Genomic DNA, 15,860 nt, shown 5'->3' on the forward strand with positions numbered 1-15,860 from the left:
TGTGCCCAAAATAAAGTTTTAATACAAAACATGCAGAACAAGATAAATGAGAATGCAATTGAGCATCTTATGGTTTATGTTTTCTATATATATTGTGAATCTCTGTGAGCATATTAATAGTAGACCTCTAATTATAAATCCAGGTTCAAGAAGTTATAACAGCCGAATTAGAGATGCTTCTTTAGTCAATCAACTTCCCTCTGCCTGAAATCTTCTAGGAGACGAACAAAATCCATATAACAATGGCACTTTATAATGAAATTAACTATAACCCAGCAAAAATAATTATCAAATTAACTATATTGGATCAACCTAAAATACTTATTTGATGCACTAATTGTTTACTCAAAAAATGAATTTACAAAAATCTGATGTGTCCCAGTCCTTTTGAGCTATTCCAGTCTTATTCCAGGTTTTCATAAAAAGAAATCATACATTAATCGTGATCAGTTTCATCCTTGCACTAAATATATAAGATAATGCGAGAGTTAAAAATTACAAATGCACAAGTTTATAGACAAGTCGCAAAAACAAAAACAATAATTAAGGAGGAAAAATAGCACCAAGAAAAGGGGCATAAGTGCCACCCTGATATCTCCTCTTTCAAAGTTAGTGCTGAATTTACAATCTTAGAAACATTATAATTTGTCCAAAAACAATCTTTTTATATATATGGCAGAGCGAGGCACTTCTTATAGTTTAGGTTTGAAATATACAGCTTGAATCTCTTTGCCTATATGAATAGAGCTTTATTAATCTAGATTCACAAAGTTAAGGATGCCAGATTACACGTGATTCGCCGTATAGCCTTGGCAAAGCCAATACATGTTTTCTTTAAAAACGACTGTTAAAAAACTCAGCCAGAGTCTAAAGCATCCTGTTGGTTAAAGCCAATACACGATTTCTTTAAAAAAGACAGTTTAAAACCTCAGCCAGAGTCTAAAGCATCCTGTTGGTTAATTTTTAAGAACACCCAAAAGCTTCAGGGATAATCACACAATGACCATGGGTCACTACTATGAAAAAAAAAATCCACAATAAAATTCTAAAGGCTGTACAAAATTGTTATGAAGCTGCTAACAAATTTTCTTCTATGCCATTTATCTTCTAGAGTATGAACGGTTGTTTGAATGGATTTGTTGCTGGTCATAAGCACTATAAACACTATTTGTTTGGGAAGTCATATAGCCTTCTGTATCATAACCATATCCTGCTTGATTGGCATAAGCACCTTCATGTACATAGGCAGCTTCATTCGCATAACCACTTTGCCCCCCTGAGTATCCACCTCTAGAGTTGTCTCCCCCATAGCCACCATATCCAGATGCCATTGCTCCATAATTTGCAGGGCATTCTCTTGAAATGTGCCCCTCTTGGCCACAGGAATAACACTGACGGCTGCCACCCCTTCCCCCCGAAAATTTTCCTCCATGGCTACGTGCTCCACCATTGGGACATTCACGAGAAAAGTGACCAATCTAAATGAAAACATACAGAAGAACTCCAAATTTATGCCTAACTAACAGAAGCAAAGGTCATCAATCACACTAATTTGTCACTCAAGGTAGGAAAAATAGAGGTTGGAACTTCACCTGTCCACAGTTGTAGCACTCAGACTGTCCCCTTCCTCGACCACTTTCTCTGCCCCGACTTCTGAAGTTTGAGAAACTTTCTTGTGTGTCAGGATGACCAGATCCTCCATCAATACCACCGGCACTGCTACCATAAGCAGATGACAGACGGTCATCATCACGTCTTCTGTCAGAAGGTCGTCTTACCATGCCACTTTGTGGAGACTGAACAGCCATTTTCTGGTTAACAAGAACCCAACAGTGACACAAATTTCCAAATATCATTAATTTAATACCAATGACTAATAGGTATAAACAAACAGTATACTTGAAAGTCTTAATAAATAAATACCTCAAATGACTCGAGTAACTCATTGAGTTTGCCCTCCTTTAATTCAACTTCATTCTGTAAAAGCTTTGCTTTCCCAGGATCTTTTTCCTCCTCAAGTTCTTTCTTAGCATAAAGTAACTCTGCTTCAGCTGCCTTTTTTTCCTCTCTTTGTGCCTCTGTTAATCTCATCTGAAAAGTGAGAAGTCTCAGGGACAATTTCCATGACAATTAATTATATTTACATTAACAATTGTAATTTATACCCTAAAATGGGGTAGAATTAAATAACTACCACTTCTAAATGATCATATGAATAAACTTCAGTCGAATACAAAAAAATAATTACCATACAGGCACCTTGGCACACAAAAAAACAAAAAGAATCCTTAGAATAAGAATATTAAGAAAACATAGAGGTCAGAGACTATTAGCAAGACAAGTTTTGCAGGTAACTCCAAAAACTATACTCAAAACTTTTCCTTCTTTGTAATTCCTGTGATGTATTTTCAAGATTTGTGGACATTGTTCCCATTTTTTCTTTTTTCTTCCTTCATTGGGAAATACAAGTACAAACAAAAATTGTGAAATTGTTCATCTATGGTCATTTTAATTTTATTTTATTATTTCCCCTTCATAAAGAAGGCAACCTTGTCATGGCATTTACTACGTGAAGTTATCCTAAAGACAAGCCCTTCATCAACGTGCATGTGAATATGTATTACTGTACCTTGCGAATCCCTAGCATCAATAGGCTTCCCTCAAAGAATAAAAAATTTGAGCTGAGCCTTATCCCCCACACTTATATCCATAGTTTGAGCTATGTCATAAAAAACTCAAAATTCCTTCAAGTTTCCCGCACTAAAGGATGGAGAAACTAGACAATGTTTTTCCTCTAGTTTTTCTGAACCTCCTCCCATTTTATAGATGATAGCATATAGAAGAAATAGTTAACAGGTTCATCTGAAATGAGGATATGTACACCAAATCCAAAGTGTTTTAAGTCAACCAAACAAATACAAACAAAATCTTGTAAAACATTTACTTGAGAAACATCAGAAAACAATAAAAATAAAAAATAAACCTTTTGAAGTTCAATGCCTTGCAATTTTCATCTCCTTGGAGAGGATACGGGGGTAGTTTTCTGCATCTCACAAGCCCTAGGCCTGATATCGGTCTTTCTCATAATATCATGCCTTTCTTTCATACCCCAAATCCACAATATTGCATCATTTGGGCAACTGGATCTACGTACTCTTGGAAAGTATTTTCTACTTGTTTTGTTAGTAAGACTTCTAGTATGCACTTTCATGTAACCCATCATTCAAACAAAGAAATTCACCAATCATTAGAGCTGACCAAGGACGCTACCTAATGGGCCCAAATTTGACTGTAAAATGGAGAGAAACCCTCAAATGGCTCTCAACATGTATAGGCCCCCACCAGGCCTTCAAGTCCTACATAAGGCAGACAATTTCATCAAGTTGGACCATCTTTTATTATCAAACCAACACCCTCAAACCCTAGCTTGTACACTTGTGTTCAGCTATTGATCTAAGGACCAAACCCTTGGATCCAAAGATCTGAGGACGAAAACCCTTTTGGTTTCTAAAGGGCAGTTTCATATGGAGATTGCATCTGCACTTCAAACTTGGCGGAACTTCAACAGCATTTTGAATACTTCACCATTTGGGCATTTTCAGAATATCTTTGTAATCATTGCAATCTTTACTACAATAAATATTAAATATTTCTAACATATCTATGTAATCATTTGAATGATGAATGTAAAACACATTGTTCCAGCCAGTTTATACGTGCTGACCTGTTTTATATTATCATTTATGTGGACATTTTAAATCCAAGCATTTTTTATGAATGTTTTGGCTGATTTCATTACAGTATTTTTAATTTTAGAACTGAATAATTTATATGAATATTTTATCTAAGGGTCATTACAATGATTTAGACTGTGAATCAATTTAGGAAGCCAAATTTGACAAATACTAAGATATTCAAGTTATATATATACAATTAATAATGTATATTAAATATATGTTTAATTTATAGCTGAATGATTTTGAAGGAGCTCAAAAACAGTTTGCTTTTAATATAAGATTGGAGAAACTAGGAAGATTCCGTTAGCTTTGCAATGAAGGGTCAAACTGCATGAGATATGGTAAAGCTAATACATTAGGTGTCAATCCCACTCATCACACTTTCTAGAGTTACTAGACATAGAATGCACATTTGTGAAAGCAAATGAATGAAGGAGAGAATGAAAATTTTGAATGACAACCACAAGACTAAACAGCCTAAGGGACTGAGAAAAACATCCTTAATTTGTCTTCAAACTCTTTTCGATGTTGGATCTCCTACTATGAATTTTGACCAGGAAGTTAGCCATTTGGTTAATCCTAGCTTCTTCAAATAACTGGTGCATGTTGTCAACCTTCAAGCTTTCTCATACTGAGTATGGATATCCTCATAAACTGTGTATTCCATGATGAAGTGCCATTCTGTTTCCACCTGTCCTTTATTGCAGAATATGCAAGCTCTTTCTCCCTAAGTTTCCTTGGGTATCTTCCACCTAACGATCTTACACCTAAGATGATGTGATCCTGTCCTCAATTGTGCAACTAACAACCTCACTTTTCCTTAAATACCTGTCCCTACATATGTTTTTCACCGTGATCCTTATCTCAGTTAAACTCTTTGATGTAGTATGTTTTTTTTTTTGCCCAATCTGTTTTGTCCACATGGCAATTCTAAATTTTTGTTACATAACTTTTTATTTCCTCATTGATGTTGGGACATTCTTGCAAATTGATGTTCCACTTGTTCAACCAATTGTTGTTGTGCCTCAAACAAATTTTCTTCCTATGGTCTATCACCTCCTCCACAGCTATTTTGGGCCAACAATGGTTATCCATGTTTTCAACCTTCTTTAAATAGCTTACCAACTAGGTTATCGCTGATTTCTCCAACAGATAAGTTCCTATTTCATCCAAAAGATTTTCATATGGGACGGTGGTTTTAACTTTGAGATTGCTTGTGATTAGATGTTCTAGAATCTTTCTAACTATCTCCAACTGTGGTTTAACATGCTTCCCCACACTTCACAGCCATAAAGGACAACCGGCGTGACTAGCAAACCATAAAGGGTTATCTTGGTTTTCCAAAACCCAAAATTCCGCTTTTTTGCACCTGTGTAGGAGTAGGTGTGAAGCTTTCCATCTTCCTTGTATCCTTTTCGCTTTGCAAGTCTCCCAATTGAGCTTATAATAGAAGTCAATCCCAAGATATTTGGAGTCTTTAACCATTTCAAATGGGCTACCTTCAAAAAAAAAACATTGAGCACATTGGAAGGAAAACACGATTTAAGGGCTCATAGGGATAAATTCATGGCTTGTTTTTTACAATGGGCTAATTTTGTCAAAACTTTCCTATAAATTATAAGCAAATTGAAAACATTTGAATAGGAAAAAGAGATTCTAAATATTTCTTTGATAATCTGATGCAGAGAAAAGAACTTTAATCAGATTTCAAATGGACACATTTCATACGCTGGTTCAACAATGACCACAACTAGGTTCATCCTTATACACCCTAGACACTAGCGAGCACATGTGCTTCAAGTTCAATGCAATACATCCAACCTTGGGCTGTTCTAACTCCCTCCCAGCATATTTTAATGGTTTACAAACATTCACTTCACAAAACAACACAATAACACCTTTCCCACTTGGATGCTCCTTCATTTCTTATGTCAAACATGTCCTTTCAGGTCTAATATAAGTGCAGACCAACAACTTGATTCAACCTTTCAAATAACAAGCTTGTAAGGCCTTCTACAATCATGCCAAGAACCTATCACAACAATACTACCATTATCTCAACCCAAAAACACCAATACTTGCATTAAAACGCTCATGAATTGGGTTCTTGATTGTTACACCAACGATTTCAAATCTTCTGTCAACGATAACTTCTACAAAACAAAATATTAGGCCATTTCCTTTGGAGGGACTGTCGATAACATGAAAACAAAACTTTCCACCAATTTTTAACAAATTTCAACTATGGGAAACAAAGATATGATTTTTTTATGCTTGCTGAAAACCCTAGTTTCTGAACAGAACTGCACTCACCAAAAACAGCATAATTCCTTCAAAACTTAATGAAATTTGATCAAAGAAAAAGCATGTGAAACTAGATTCATGTCTTCAACTTTTCCCATTGGTTTCAGGCCTGTACTGTACCGTACATGGCCATACAATAAAAAACTCAGACTAAAAAAAAACAAGGTAAGAAATGTGCCAAACAATGTTTCTTCTCATTCAATCCATCTACAACCTTTGCGGAGTTTAAGGTACATATTTATGCATTTACAACCATTTTCAACTGTTACAACCAACCACCAACTGCTAATAACCAAAAATGCAACTTTTGCAAGTTTTTGTCATGACAACATTGACAACTTTTGACAATTTTTGCAACTTGACATATTATCATTTCAAAATAAATCAGAATGATCCCAAATGGTCTTAAATGACCTTATTTGACCCAAACACAACCAAAACAACTTAAAAACCAAAAATGACAAAAATGCATTTTATAATGCTCCTGATGCCCCTGCATCATAATCCACCAACCTTCATATAAAATAATAAAACATTAAAATCTTATAGAAATAGAATTGTTTAAGATGACTACTATTTTAAAAATTCAATATCTATAAAGATTTGGCAGGTTTTTATACTCTTGAAAATGTAGTGTTGCTTAAAATTAAAAATAGGAAGGCGACTAGAAATAGCTCGTCGAAATTCCATGGCCCTCCACCAGTATTTCCTGACGAGGATGAATCAAGAGTTAAAGAATATTGTCTGAAACCCATGGGTTCGTTTATGGTTCTTATTTGAATGGACCTCTTGGAAGAGTATGTGAAAACTATGTTTGAAAATAGTTTTGTACCACATCTTCAGATATTTCATAATGGATGTTTATGCACATATATAAATGTAATGTCCCCTTTCTAGCACACATTTTATGATGTTGTCGTTAGCCTATTTCTCCATGGTCCCATAGGCTAACCGGGACATTTAAGGGATCTTGAAGATATTTGGCCTAAGCAATTTCAGTTGCAAGCGATTTTGATGCATTTTTGAGATACTATTTATAGTAAGTTAGCAGGGGGCAAATCTGGATCAATAGTGAACTCATTTATAATATCCTGATGATAATAGTTTTTTTTTTTAACTGGAGTTTTAATAATTGTTCGCGATTATTAATTTATTTATCAATAAAGTAAAGTTATAAAGTTTAATTAAATATTTAACTTTATTAATGTGGGAACTTAAATAAAGGGAAAAGTTGTTTTAAAATTAAAAGTTCCCTTTCACTTAAAGTACTTGGAGACTTGAATATTAAAAGGGAAGTGTTTTATTTATCCTGCATTGGCTGGAGATGTGTGTGGGCTCTCTTGGAAAAGAGATCAAAGACTCTTTAAGAGTTCTTTTTGGATATGCTGGATTGAATAAGAAGTTTATGTAATTGTTTGGAGAGTTTATCTTCAAGGGCTTGGAGGACGAAAACCCTCTTTGTCAACAATCTCTATGCTGTTGTAATATACAGTCTGGAGATTAAGGCATTTTTTAGAAAACAAGGAATATTATTATGCATGAGAAATTCTCAAATTTATTGCTCTGCATTCTCAGCTATTCAAATCACTTTGTAGGGCGATTCAAGGTATTTGGCTGGTCATATCTATTACTGGTCGCACTGCTGCTGAAGTTGTTCCATGTAGAAGATTGACTAGGTGGTAGGAAGATTGTATGCCCTTAAGGAAGGGCCGATTTGATAGGTATTTCTTAGTTTGCTGGATGTGAGCTCCTGGAGGAACAATATCTTGCTACTGTGCAGATTTATAACTGCTGTACCAGACTGGAGATTGTTGTTGTAGCTGCCTAGGGTTTTGATACAATGTAAATGCTGGAAACATGTAATAGAGACCTCTTCTCCAGCACTATTGATCAGGGTATGTTAGTGATTTGTTGTATGTTCATTCTACATTGCAATGCTGTCAAAAGTGTGCGAAAATCTGCATTTTCAGATCTGTTATTAATTCTGGAACTTATTTACTAAGTTATTTTCCGAGTCATATGATTTATATGAATGTTGTAAGTCAATCTTTGTAGTTTCAAAATATTGTTATCTGTTCCTCTTGGCACTTTATAAACCATCACAAACAAGAAGCAACTTCATCATTCAAACATCCAAGATTCCAAACAAAAAAAAATTACAGTACCTGAAATAAAGAGTAAACCTTTGTTTCTGAGTAAACTTTTTTCAGTAAAAGAAAGAAAGTTCTATCAATGCCCACAAAATTACAAATGATCTAAGTAGGTCAATGAAACCTGAAAATACATCCGATTATGTTAGCAAGGTACCAAGGTAACTACAACCAAGATCTGAAGGAAGCTTCTTAGTCTATCGATTCTGATTTCCTTATGAAGTGCAAAGGCTCATGGAGAGAAACTCAAGTTTGAAGCCCAAAATATTGGATTTTACTCCAAAGACATTAAATGATGTCACAGAAATACTGGGAATTGAGAATACAGATAAATTTATTTCCTCCCAATGTTTTACTATTTAGGCCTTACATAACAGAACACTTAAATGATGAGATTAAAATTTCCATACAAAATAAGAAATTTATATTTTTAGGGTAGACTTAGATATATATAGTATTATAAAATGATATTAAAATATTTTTCATTTAATATATATTACTTTGAACAAGTATTACAAATTAAAAAGAAATAATAGTAGTAATCGGTGCCTAATCTTTGAACTGAATGAATACATTGGTTCCTAAGTCTATCGGTCAACAAGGACAGAGACATCCCTTGGCCAAGTAGACGTCTCCATATGAAGAGACATGATCATTTGCCAATACCAAAAGGTATTTATGACTGTGCAAGCTTCCATCAAAAGGCATTGTAGTGCCCCTCCCTAATTCATCTTTCCTTTTTGTGTATCGTTAGATTACATTGGCATAGCTTAGACTATTTTGTGATGTTTTGATTAGATACTTATGGATTTATCTTTATGATTTAGATGCTTCATTACAGATATTACACATTATATTGTGTTGACATCATGATTACACGTGGATGATGACACTTCTAGACTATTGTGATGATGAATTACTATTTGATGATTGATATGTGTGCTCATTTTTGAGTGTTTCATGTCTGCTCTATGTTAATTTGATGAAAAATTGTATTATGTACTAACCCTATCTTATGATGATGATGACTATGATATTGTTTGTTGTTTGTGAGTGTCTTCTACTGCATTCATGTTAAGGGACGATGTCATACCACTCATTCGTGAGCATGATATGACGTTGCGATTTCCTTTCATTTGTCTGTTTATTTTATGAAATATTATCGTATATGTTGTCATACTTGTGTTCGTGATGACAGGTTTGTAGGTACCAGACATCAACTCCACTTGGCCTCACAGGTCTAAGCGTGTCTTATCCCAATGCAAGTTGATCGGAGTTGGCATAAAATCCCACCCTATACTCTAGGTTCAAGTTGATCACCCTTGTCAGTTTAGTGTCTTGGTGTGAGTTGTTATTTAGCGTCTAGTGATTCTTTGGGTTATTCTTTGTTGTGTAGTGTTGTGTTCATTGATTAGTTTAATTATTTATTTATTAATTAATTGGTTTATATAGTTTAGTAATGTTAAATTAAATTAATGGATTAATATAGTTTATAATAATAAATTAAATAGTTAGTTGATAAAAATATTTATATATTAATGTTTGATTAATGAGGTTTGACTTGATTAATTATTATTTGAGCGATTTATTATTTATTGTTTATTTAATTATGACTTTATATTTTAATCATGGTTTATATTTCATTTATGGCTTTTAATTTATTTAATAGTCCTTGGTTTATTTTACTAGGCATGCTTATTATTATTTATTGGTTTAATATTATTTTATATTATATTATTATATTCCCTTGTTACATGGATAAATAAGATTTAATATATTTCTTACCTACCCTTTATTACTATTGGTTATTATGCTTTGGGGGAAATAAAATATATTATATGGTTGGTAGGTAGGTTTTATATTATTTTTGAATATTCTGATTGGCCGACATTGTGGCATAGTATTTGATTAATTTTCTATTTATTCGGCCGCTTGTGTATTTGCTGGGGAATTTTCTAGAAAATTTCTTGCAAATTTTGGGATTTTGATTGAAGATTTTGGCTTTGGGTTTGCTTGGTTTGGATTGCACTTCTACAAATTTCATTCCATCACTATTTTTTTTCCAGGTTGGAGATTTTATCCCTATGTATTTTGTTTCAGAATATAGTATGCATCGTGCTTGCCCAAAAGATTGTGTGCGGTTAGTTTGGGATAAATAATTATTTGCATAGTTAAAGATTTATTCTATTTTATGTGATTTATATTATAAGGCTTAAACAATAGCTGGGGAAAATACATTCTTTCTATTGGCTGCGTGCATTGCCGTGAATGGTTGGCACTGAGAATATTGGGATTTGGTGATGAAGGTTCTCTGTATGATGTTTTCTGTTTTGAATCTGAGTTTTTATTTTGCCTTGAGATCCCTTTTGGCATTTGTGAAATCTGGGTGTCTATTTTCATTTCTATGAATTTTTGCAGTCGAACATTGTTGGATGCATATTTCTGCAGAAGCCTTGTTATTTTGTTATGTGAGTTTGTTGGGCTTGGGACTTAATCCTTTAGCCTTCGTTTGAGATTTTGATTCTTTTGAGAGTGTATTTGAAAGATCCCTAATGGATCCCCTTGCTGATCTGATTTAATTTTTAAAATAATAAACTATATTTGATGGATCCCCTTGCTGATCTGCTGTAATTTTTAAAATAATAAACTATATTTTCCTGTGATTTTTGCTGATGGTCTTACAGAATAGAGAGAAGTTGCAGAATGTTTGGTTTCTTTTTGTATTTTTTTGAATATATAAGCAAGTAATGAATAAAGAACAACAAATAAAGAAGGAAACTAAAACAAGAACATTCAATTAAATCAGAATTGATACAAATCATACCAAGCAGATTTCTGATTTATAATATCCAGATTATTCCCTACGCACAGGGGATGTGCTTACATCCAATAATGGCACCAACTGAAGGGTAGATGATGAACACAAACCAAGAACACCAGCTATGGCTGAATGAAAGTCTTCACCACTTCCAGCGTATAGCGTACCTGCTGTAATGGTGGCATCAAGCTGAAACAATCACGCCCTAGTTGGGAAATTCAACCACCCTGCTGAAACCCTCACCAAGCAATCTGAATCTCCACAAGGAATAGCGCATACACTCTAACCATTAATGCCAATGCCAAAAGAATCCACTGCCAATCAATAGCTGAGGGCTACGTCCCAACCAATACCAATCATGAGGTTTGCGTCCCAGATTGAAGAATTACTCTACCAGAGCAATATCGCACCAAACAAGTTTTCAATATGTAAAAGATAATGAGAAATTAGGTTTCCTTCTCCTTATATCTCTTTCCTTCCAAATCGAACCCTAAAGATATATGAAAAGTGTGCTTTAATATTAAGTCATATTTCCCAATATTGGGCGCCCAAGTATAGAAAAAACACCACTTTTTCAATATAAAATAACTCCAAGCGCCAAAAGGACCCTGGCAAGTGAAAATCATTTAGAAAAGTTCAAGACCTTTCCAACGAGCTATAACACATGGGCATACGAATCCAGATGAAGCCAAAAACCCCTTATTACTCCAAAATGGCTATAGACATAGAATTATTTAAAATATTAAAACACTAACTTAGGAAATATTTAAATATATTAAAAATATAACCCAAATAGCTATAGAAAGCTTGAAACACACCAAAAGCCTGAAACTGAACCTGTCACCTGTCCGTGACTGATGTCCGAAATCATGGATCAACTGGCAGTCTCATCCCAAAAATCTAGGGCTGCTCCTAGAAACTAGGAAACACACCCAAATCTCCTGAAACTGAAACCAAGGAATGGTCTCATGGAACCCCAACCCTGGATGCTGTCATAACTCCTAAAAGTAGGAACAACCTCCTAAAATGTAGGAACTGCCTCCTAAAATCAAGGAACTACTCCAAACTGGTCCACTACTGCCAGAAACACCAAATCCAAACATTGAATATCCTGACTGAGTCTCTATCCACCATTGCCAGCCTACAAGACTTCATAATAGGCTAACTCACATGTCTCTGCTAGACAGAGCTAAAGAGGGGACATGATAGTATTTGAGTCTGTGGCTTTCTCTGTGATTGGTTTTCCAGGAAGTCATGAATAGTTGTTTTGAGTAATCTTTCATTATAGCTCATGATTTGTTAATTAGTTTATTTCATTCAATTCCTTTACTCTAGGCAACTCTATTGAGTGTATTTTCAAGCCTTAATTTTGTTTGTGATTTTATTTTCAAAATCGTAATTTGGCTTTTTCGCCTAAATTTTCTAGATTTTTGTTGGTTTTTTGTTGGTTTGTCTTCTCAGCTGACTTTTCCAAATCTTTTTTTGATACCCAGAGGCCATTTCTGATACTTGAGACGTTCCAGGTCTGTTTTATCGATCGATTATTGGTTATTTAAACTATTAGTCTTATGTGTATAAGTTTATCTTGTAGCCAAGCTCATTTGTTATATTTTTATATGCTGGCTTCCATGTTGCATGGGATGTTGTTGGATTGATTTGACACCTTGGTCACCAGGTCTTGTATTGATGTGAGCTCATGGTTATGTTGAGATATTTTATGTTATGCATTACTTGTTGTTACCCTAAGGTCTAGGTGCATGCTAGGGGGGAGTGGGCTTCCAAGTGAGTAACCGGGATTGCAAGGGGTTAGACAACCAACTTACCCAGGGTCTAGATCGTTGGATATCTCATTGGGAGTTTGACTTGTAATCAAGTGATAAATTTCTTGGGTTGGGTAGCATACTTCATCTTAAGAGATAATAAATGATTGGTAGCCCCTTTGCCTTGCCCAGTGGTAGTAATCCGAGATAGGATTGGGAAGGCCTTGGTAACTGTTATCACAAAAGCTCGCCCCCTTGTTGAGCTATCAACTTAGCAACCTTGTGAAACATGGAAACAACCCCAAAGTGTGGGAGTTTGCACAAGGGGGTTGAATCTCCGAAGAAGGTTGACTTCCTTCTCAATCCAGGTGCAAGTGTTGAACCAACTCAACACTTCAAAACTAACTCCAAAGCCTATCCTAACAAATTGCAGAGGTAAAGGGAAGAGACAATTGCTTGAAATAAAAGGAGGTGATGCACCAAGAAGAGATTGTTTCTCTCCCTACCCGAAATGACACAAAGAATCAACTGTAATACCCAGGAGATGCACAAACTTCAATTGTATGAGTGACCCCAATGCATGTATGGAGGTTAGAATTCGCTGAATGTCAAGAGGGGAGAAAGTTTCCCACAAGTCACACTCAAAAATAAATTTTAACACAACATATATGAGAGGAGAACCACAAAACATACACCTATGATGAAGGTAAGGAAACATACACAGCATAAATAAGTTGAAAGAAGGCAAGAATGGTGGTTTCAATTAATTATAAGGCCAATGGCCAACTTACAGTTGCAAAATACAAAATAATACAAGAGAAGTTAGAGAGCCTAGAATAGCTAAAGCCAGCAGGGAGAGAACCCTTTACAATGAGGCTTAACAACCTTTATATAGAAAAATGGCTACACGAGTGATCATGACCCTTGTATGTCAGACTGGGAGTGCAAGGAAGTGCATGCACTCGACTTCTGTACATGCAAGCAACCTAGCCATACCCTGAAAAAGGCAACCTTGAGAAGGGTGGATTGACTTACCTTCCAAAGTCAGAGTATGCAAACATGACATAAGTCACCACAAGAAGCATGGCCCCGTACCTCCCTTGATGGAAATCCTGCCAAAAACATTAAATGCACCCTTGTGGCTCCACAAAAGAAGGTGCATAAGTCACAAAAGTTGTTGAAGCATTTAAAGCTTTGAGTGTTGATCACGCCATCCGGAAGTGTCGCCAATCAAAAAGAAGTCCGGGGACTTCGGAAACTCGGGTTCCCGAAGTGGGGAAGACAAGGAAAGAACTTCAGAACCTTGGGGTTCCGAGAAGGAGAAAGGAGAGCAGCAGGGAACTTCGAAACCTCAAGGTTCCAGAGTTCCGAAGAACTAAAAAAGGGCTAAGGAAGGAACTTTGGAACCTCGAGGTTCCAGGAAAGAGGAAGGCAAGCAAGAGAAGAGAACCTCTGAATCTCGGGGTTACGAAAAGAGAAAGGAAGAAAGGCTAGGAGGGAACTTCGGAACCTCGAGGTTTTAGAGTTCTGGAGAAAGCAAAGGGAAAGGAACTTCGGAACCTCGAGGTTCCGGAGAGGGAAAATGATAGAAGGCAAAGAGAAGGAACTTTGGAACCTCGAGGTTTTGGAATTCCGAGGAAGGAAGACAAGGCTAAGGGAGGAACTTCCCCCAAGCAAGGCAACACCTCACACCCCATGATTCCTCTACTTTCTCCTTGATCAACTAGGGCAGTGCTGGTCCATGCATCGTATCTCTAATCAGTTCTTACTGATGGACCAAGGGTGTCATAAAATGAGAACATTTTTGGCGATTTTTGCGGGATGCTTTCCTGCTCAACATGAAGTCCAGAAGCCTTGAGCATCCATTGGGCACTGAGTCATTGAAAGACCCAAAACACGTGTGCACCATCACTTGGAGGAAAACTAGAAACTAGAATGCACACCCTCTGAAGGAGAATGCGGTAGGTGCACAAGCACTTATGAAAACAAAACAACTTCTAGTCTAATATTTACATAGTCATCAACACCCTCTTCAGAAGCAGGGCTTGAGATGAATCCCGTTCACTAGGATTGGAAGAACTTCGCTATCTAGCCTGGAGAGATGAAATGCATTGGCCTCCTTGCAACTAGTGATGACATATGGGCCACTCCAGATAGCATCAAATTTGGAGTGTCGCCCAACTTTGGCTCTGTCTGCATACCACTTGAGAACTAGATCTCCCTCTTTGAAAACCCTATTAGTCGCCTTTTTGTCAAAAACTTTCTTGACCTACTCTTGACGAGTCTCAAGTGTATGCATAGCCTTACTTCTAACCTCCTCCAGCTCCATTAGCTCAGCTAGCCTTATTGTCATGGCATCATTCTCTGTCAATTCTAGCTGATGTGCTAGTTCAAGAGAGGGAACTCTAGGGAAGTTGGGAGTCTTGCTTCCTTCCCATATACTAGTATGAAAGGGGAGTTACCAATCGCCCTCTTGGGTGTGATCTTGTCAGCCCATAAGGTTGTTCTCAACTTAGTATGCCATGCCCTCTGATTGTCTTCAATTGTCCTTTTAATTATCCTAATGAGGTTCTTGTTGGAAGATTCAGCTAAGTCGTTACCCTGAGGGTAATAGTTGGATGATGTCTTCAAGTATACACCATGCTTAACTGCCCAAGAACTGATTTGGGTTCCAACAAATGTCCTGGCATTGTCTGATATGATGGTGGAGGGGACACCGAATCTTGTCACAATTCCCTCAAGGAATTCCAACACTGAGGCCTCAGTGGCAGCCCTCAATGCAACTGCCTTTTATGAACACCTGTTCAAGATGATCCAGATGATCAGCTGCATGCTTCGAATAAACAGTTATGTCATCAAGGTATACAAGCACAAACTTTGCTAATACCCCCTTGAAAGCCATGTCCATTGCTCTTTGAAACGTGGCACCTGCATTGGTTAGCCCAAAAGGCATTTTACAATAAGCATAGGTACCCCACTTAGTAGTAAATGCAATCTTGTATTGGTTTGATTCTTGGGCCAAGATCTGATTGTAGCCTAAATACCCATCCAAGAATGAAATTCTTTCTGAGCCACTGACCTTTTGGAGAAT

At 36.2% G+C, this 15,860-nt stretch overlaps 1 protein-coding gene across 6 annotated transcripts in view; it reads right to left on the minus strand.

Annotated features, from left to right (window-relative positions):
- Positions 1–559: 559 nt before the first annotated feature.
- Positions 560–15,860, minus strand: part of LOC131051200 (uncharacterized) — an 86,824-nt gene continuing 71,523 nt past the window's right edge. For all 6 annotated transcript variants that reach the window (XM_057985605.2, XM_057985603.2, XM_057985604.2 and 3 more), the window contains 3 exons: positions 1,924–2,091; positions 1,593–1,811; positions 560–1,478 (listed from right to left, as the gene is read on the minus strand). In XM_057985605.2, coding sequence (XP_057841588.1) covers positions 1,101–1,478; positions 1,593–1,811; positions 1,924–2,091 — 765 coding nt within the window. In that variant the 3' untranslated portion in view covers positions 560–1,100. The remainder of the gene's footprint in view (positions 1,479–1,592; positions 1,812–1,923; positions 2,092–15,860) is intronic.

This window comes from Cryptomeria japonica, chromosome 5 (assembly GCF_030272615.1).
Source record: "Cryptomeria japonica chromosome 5, Sugi_1.0, whole genome shotgun sequence".
Classification (NCBI taxonomy): Eukaryota; Viridiplantae; Streptophyta; class Pinopsida; order Cupressales; family Cupressaceae; genus Cryptomeria; species Cryptomeria japonica.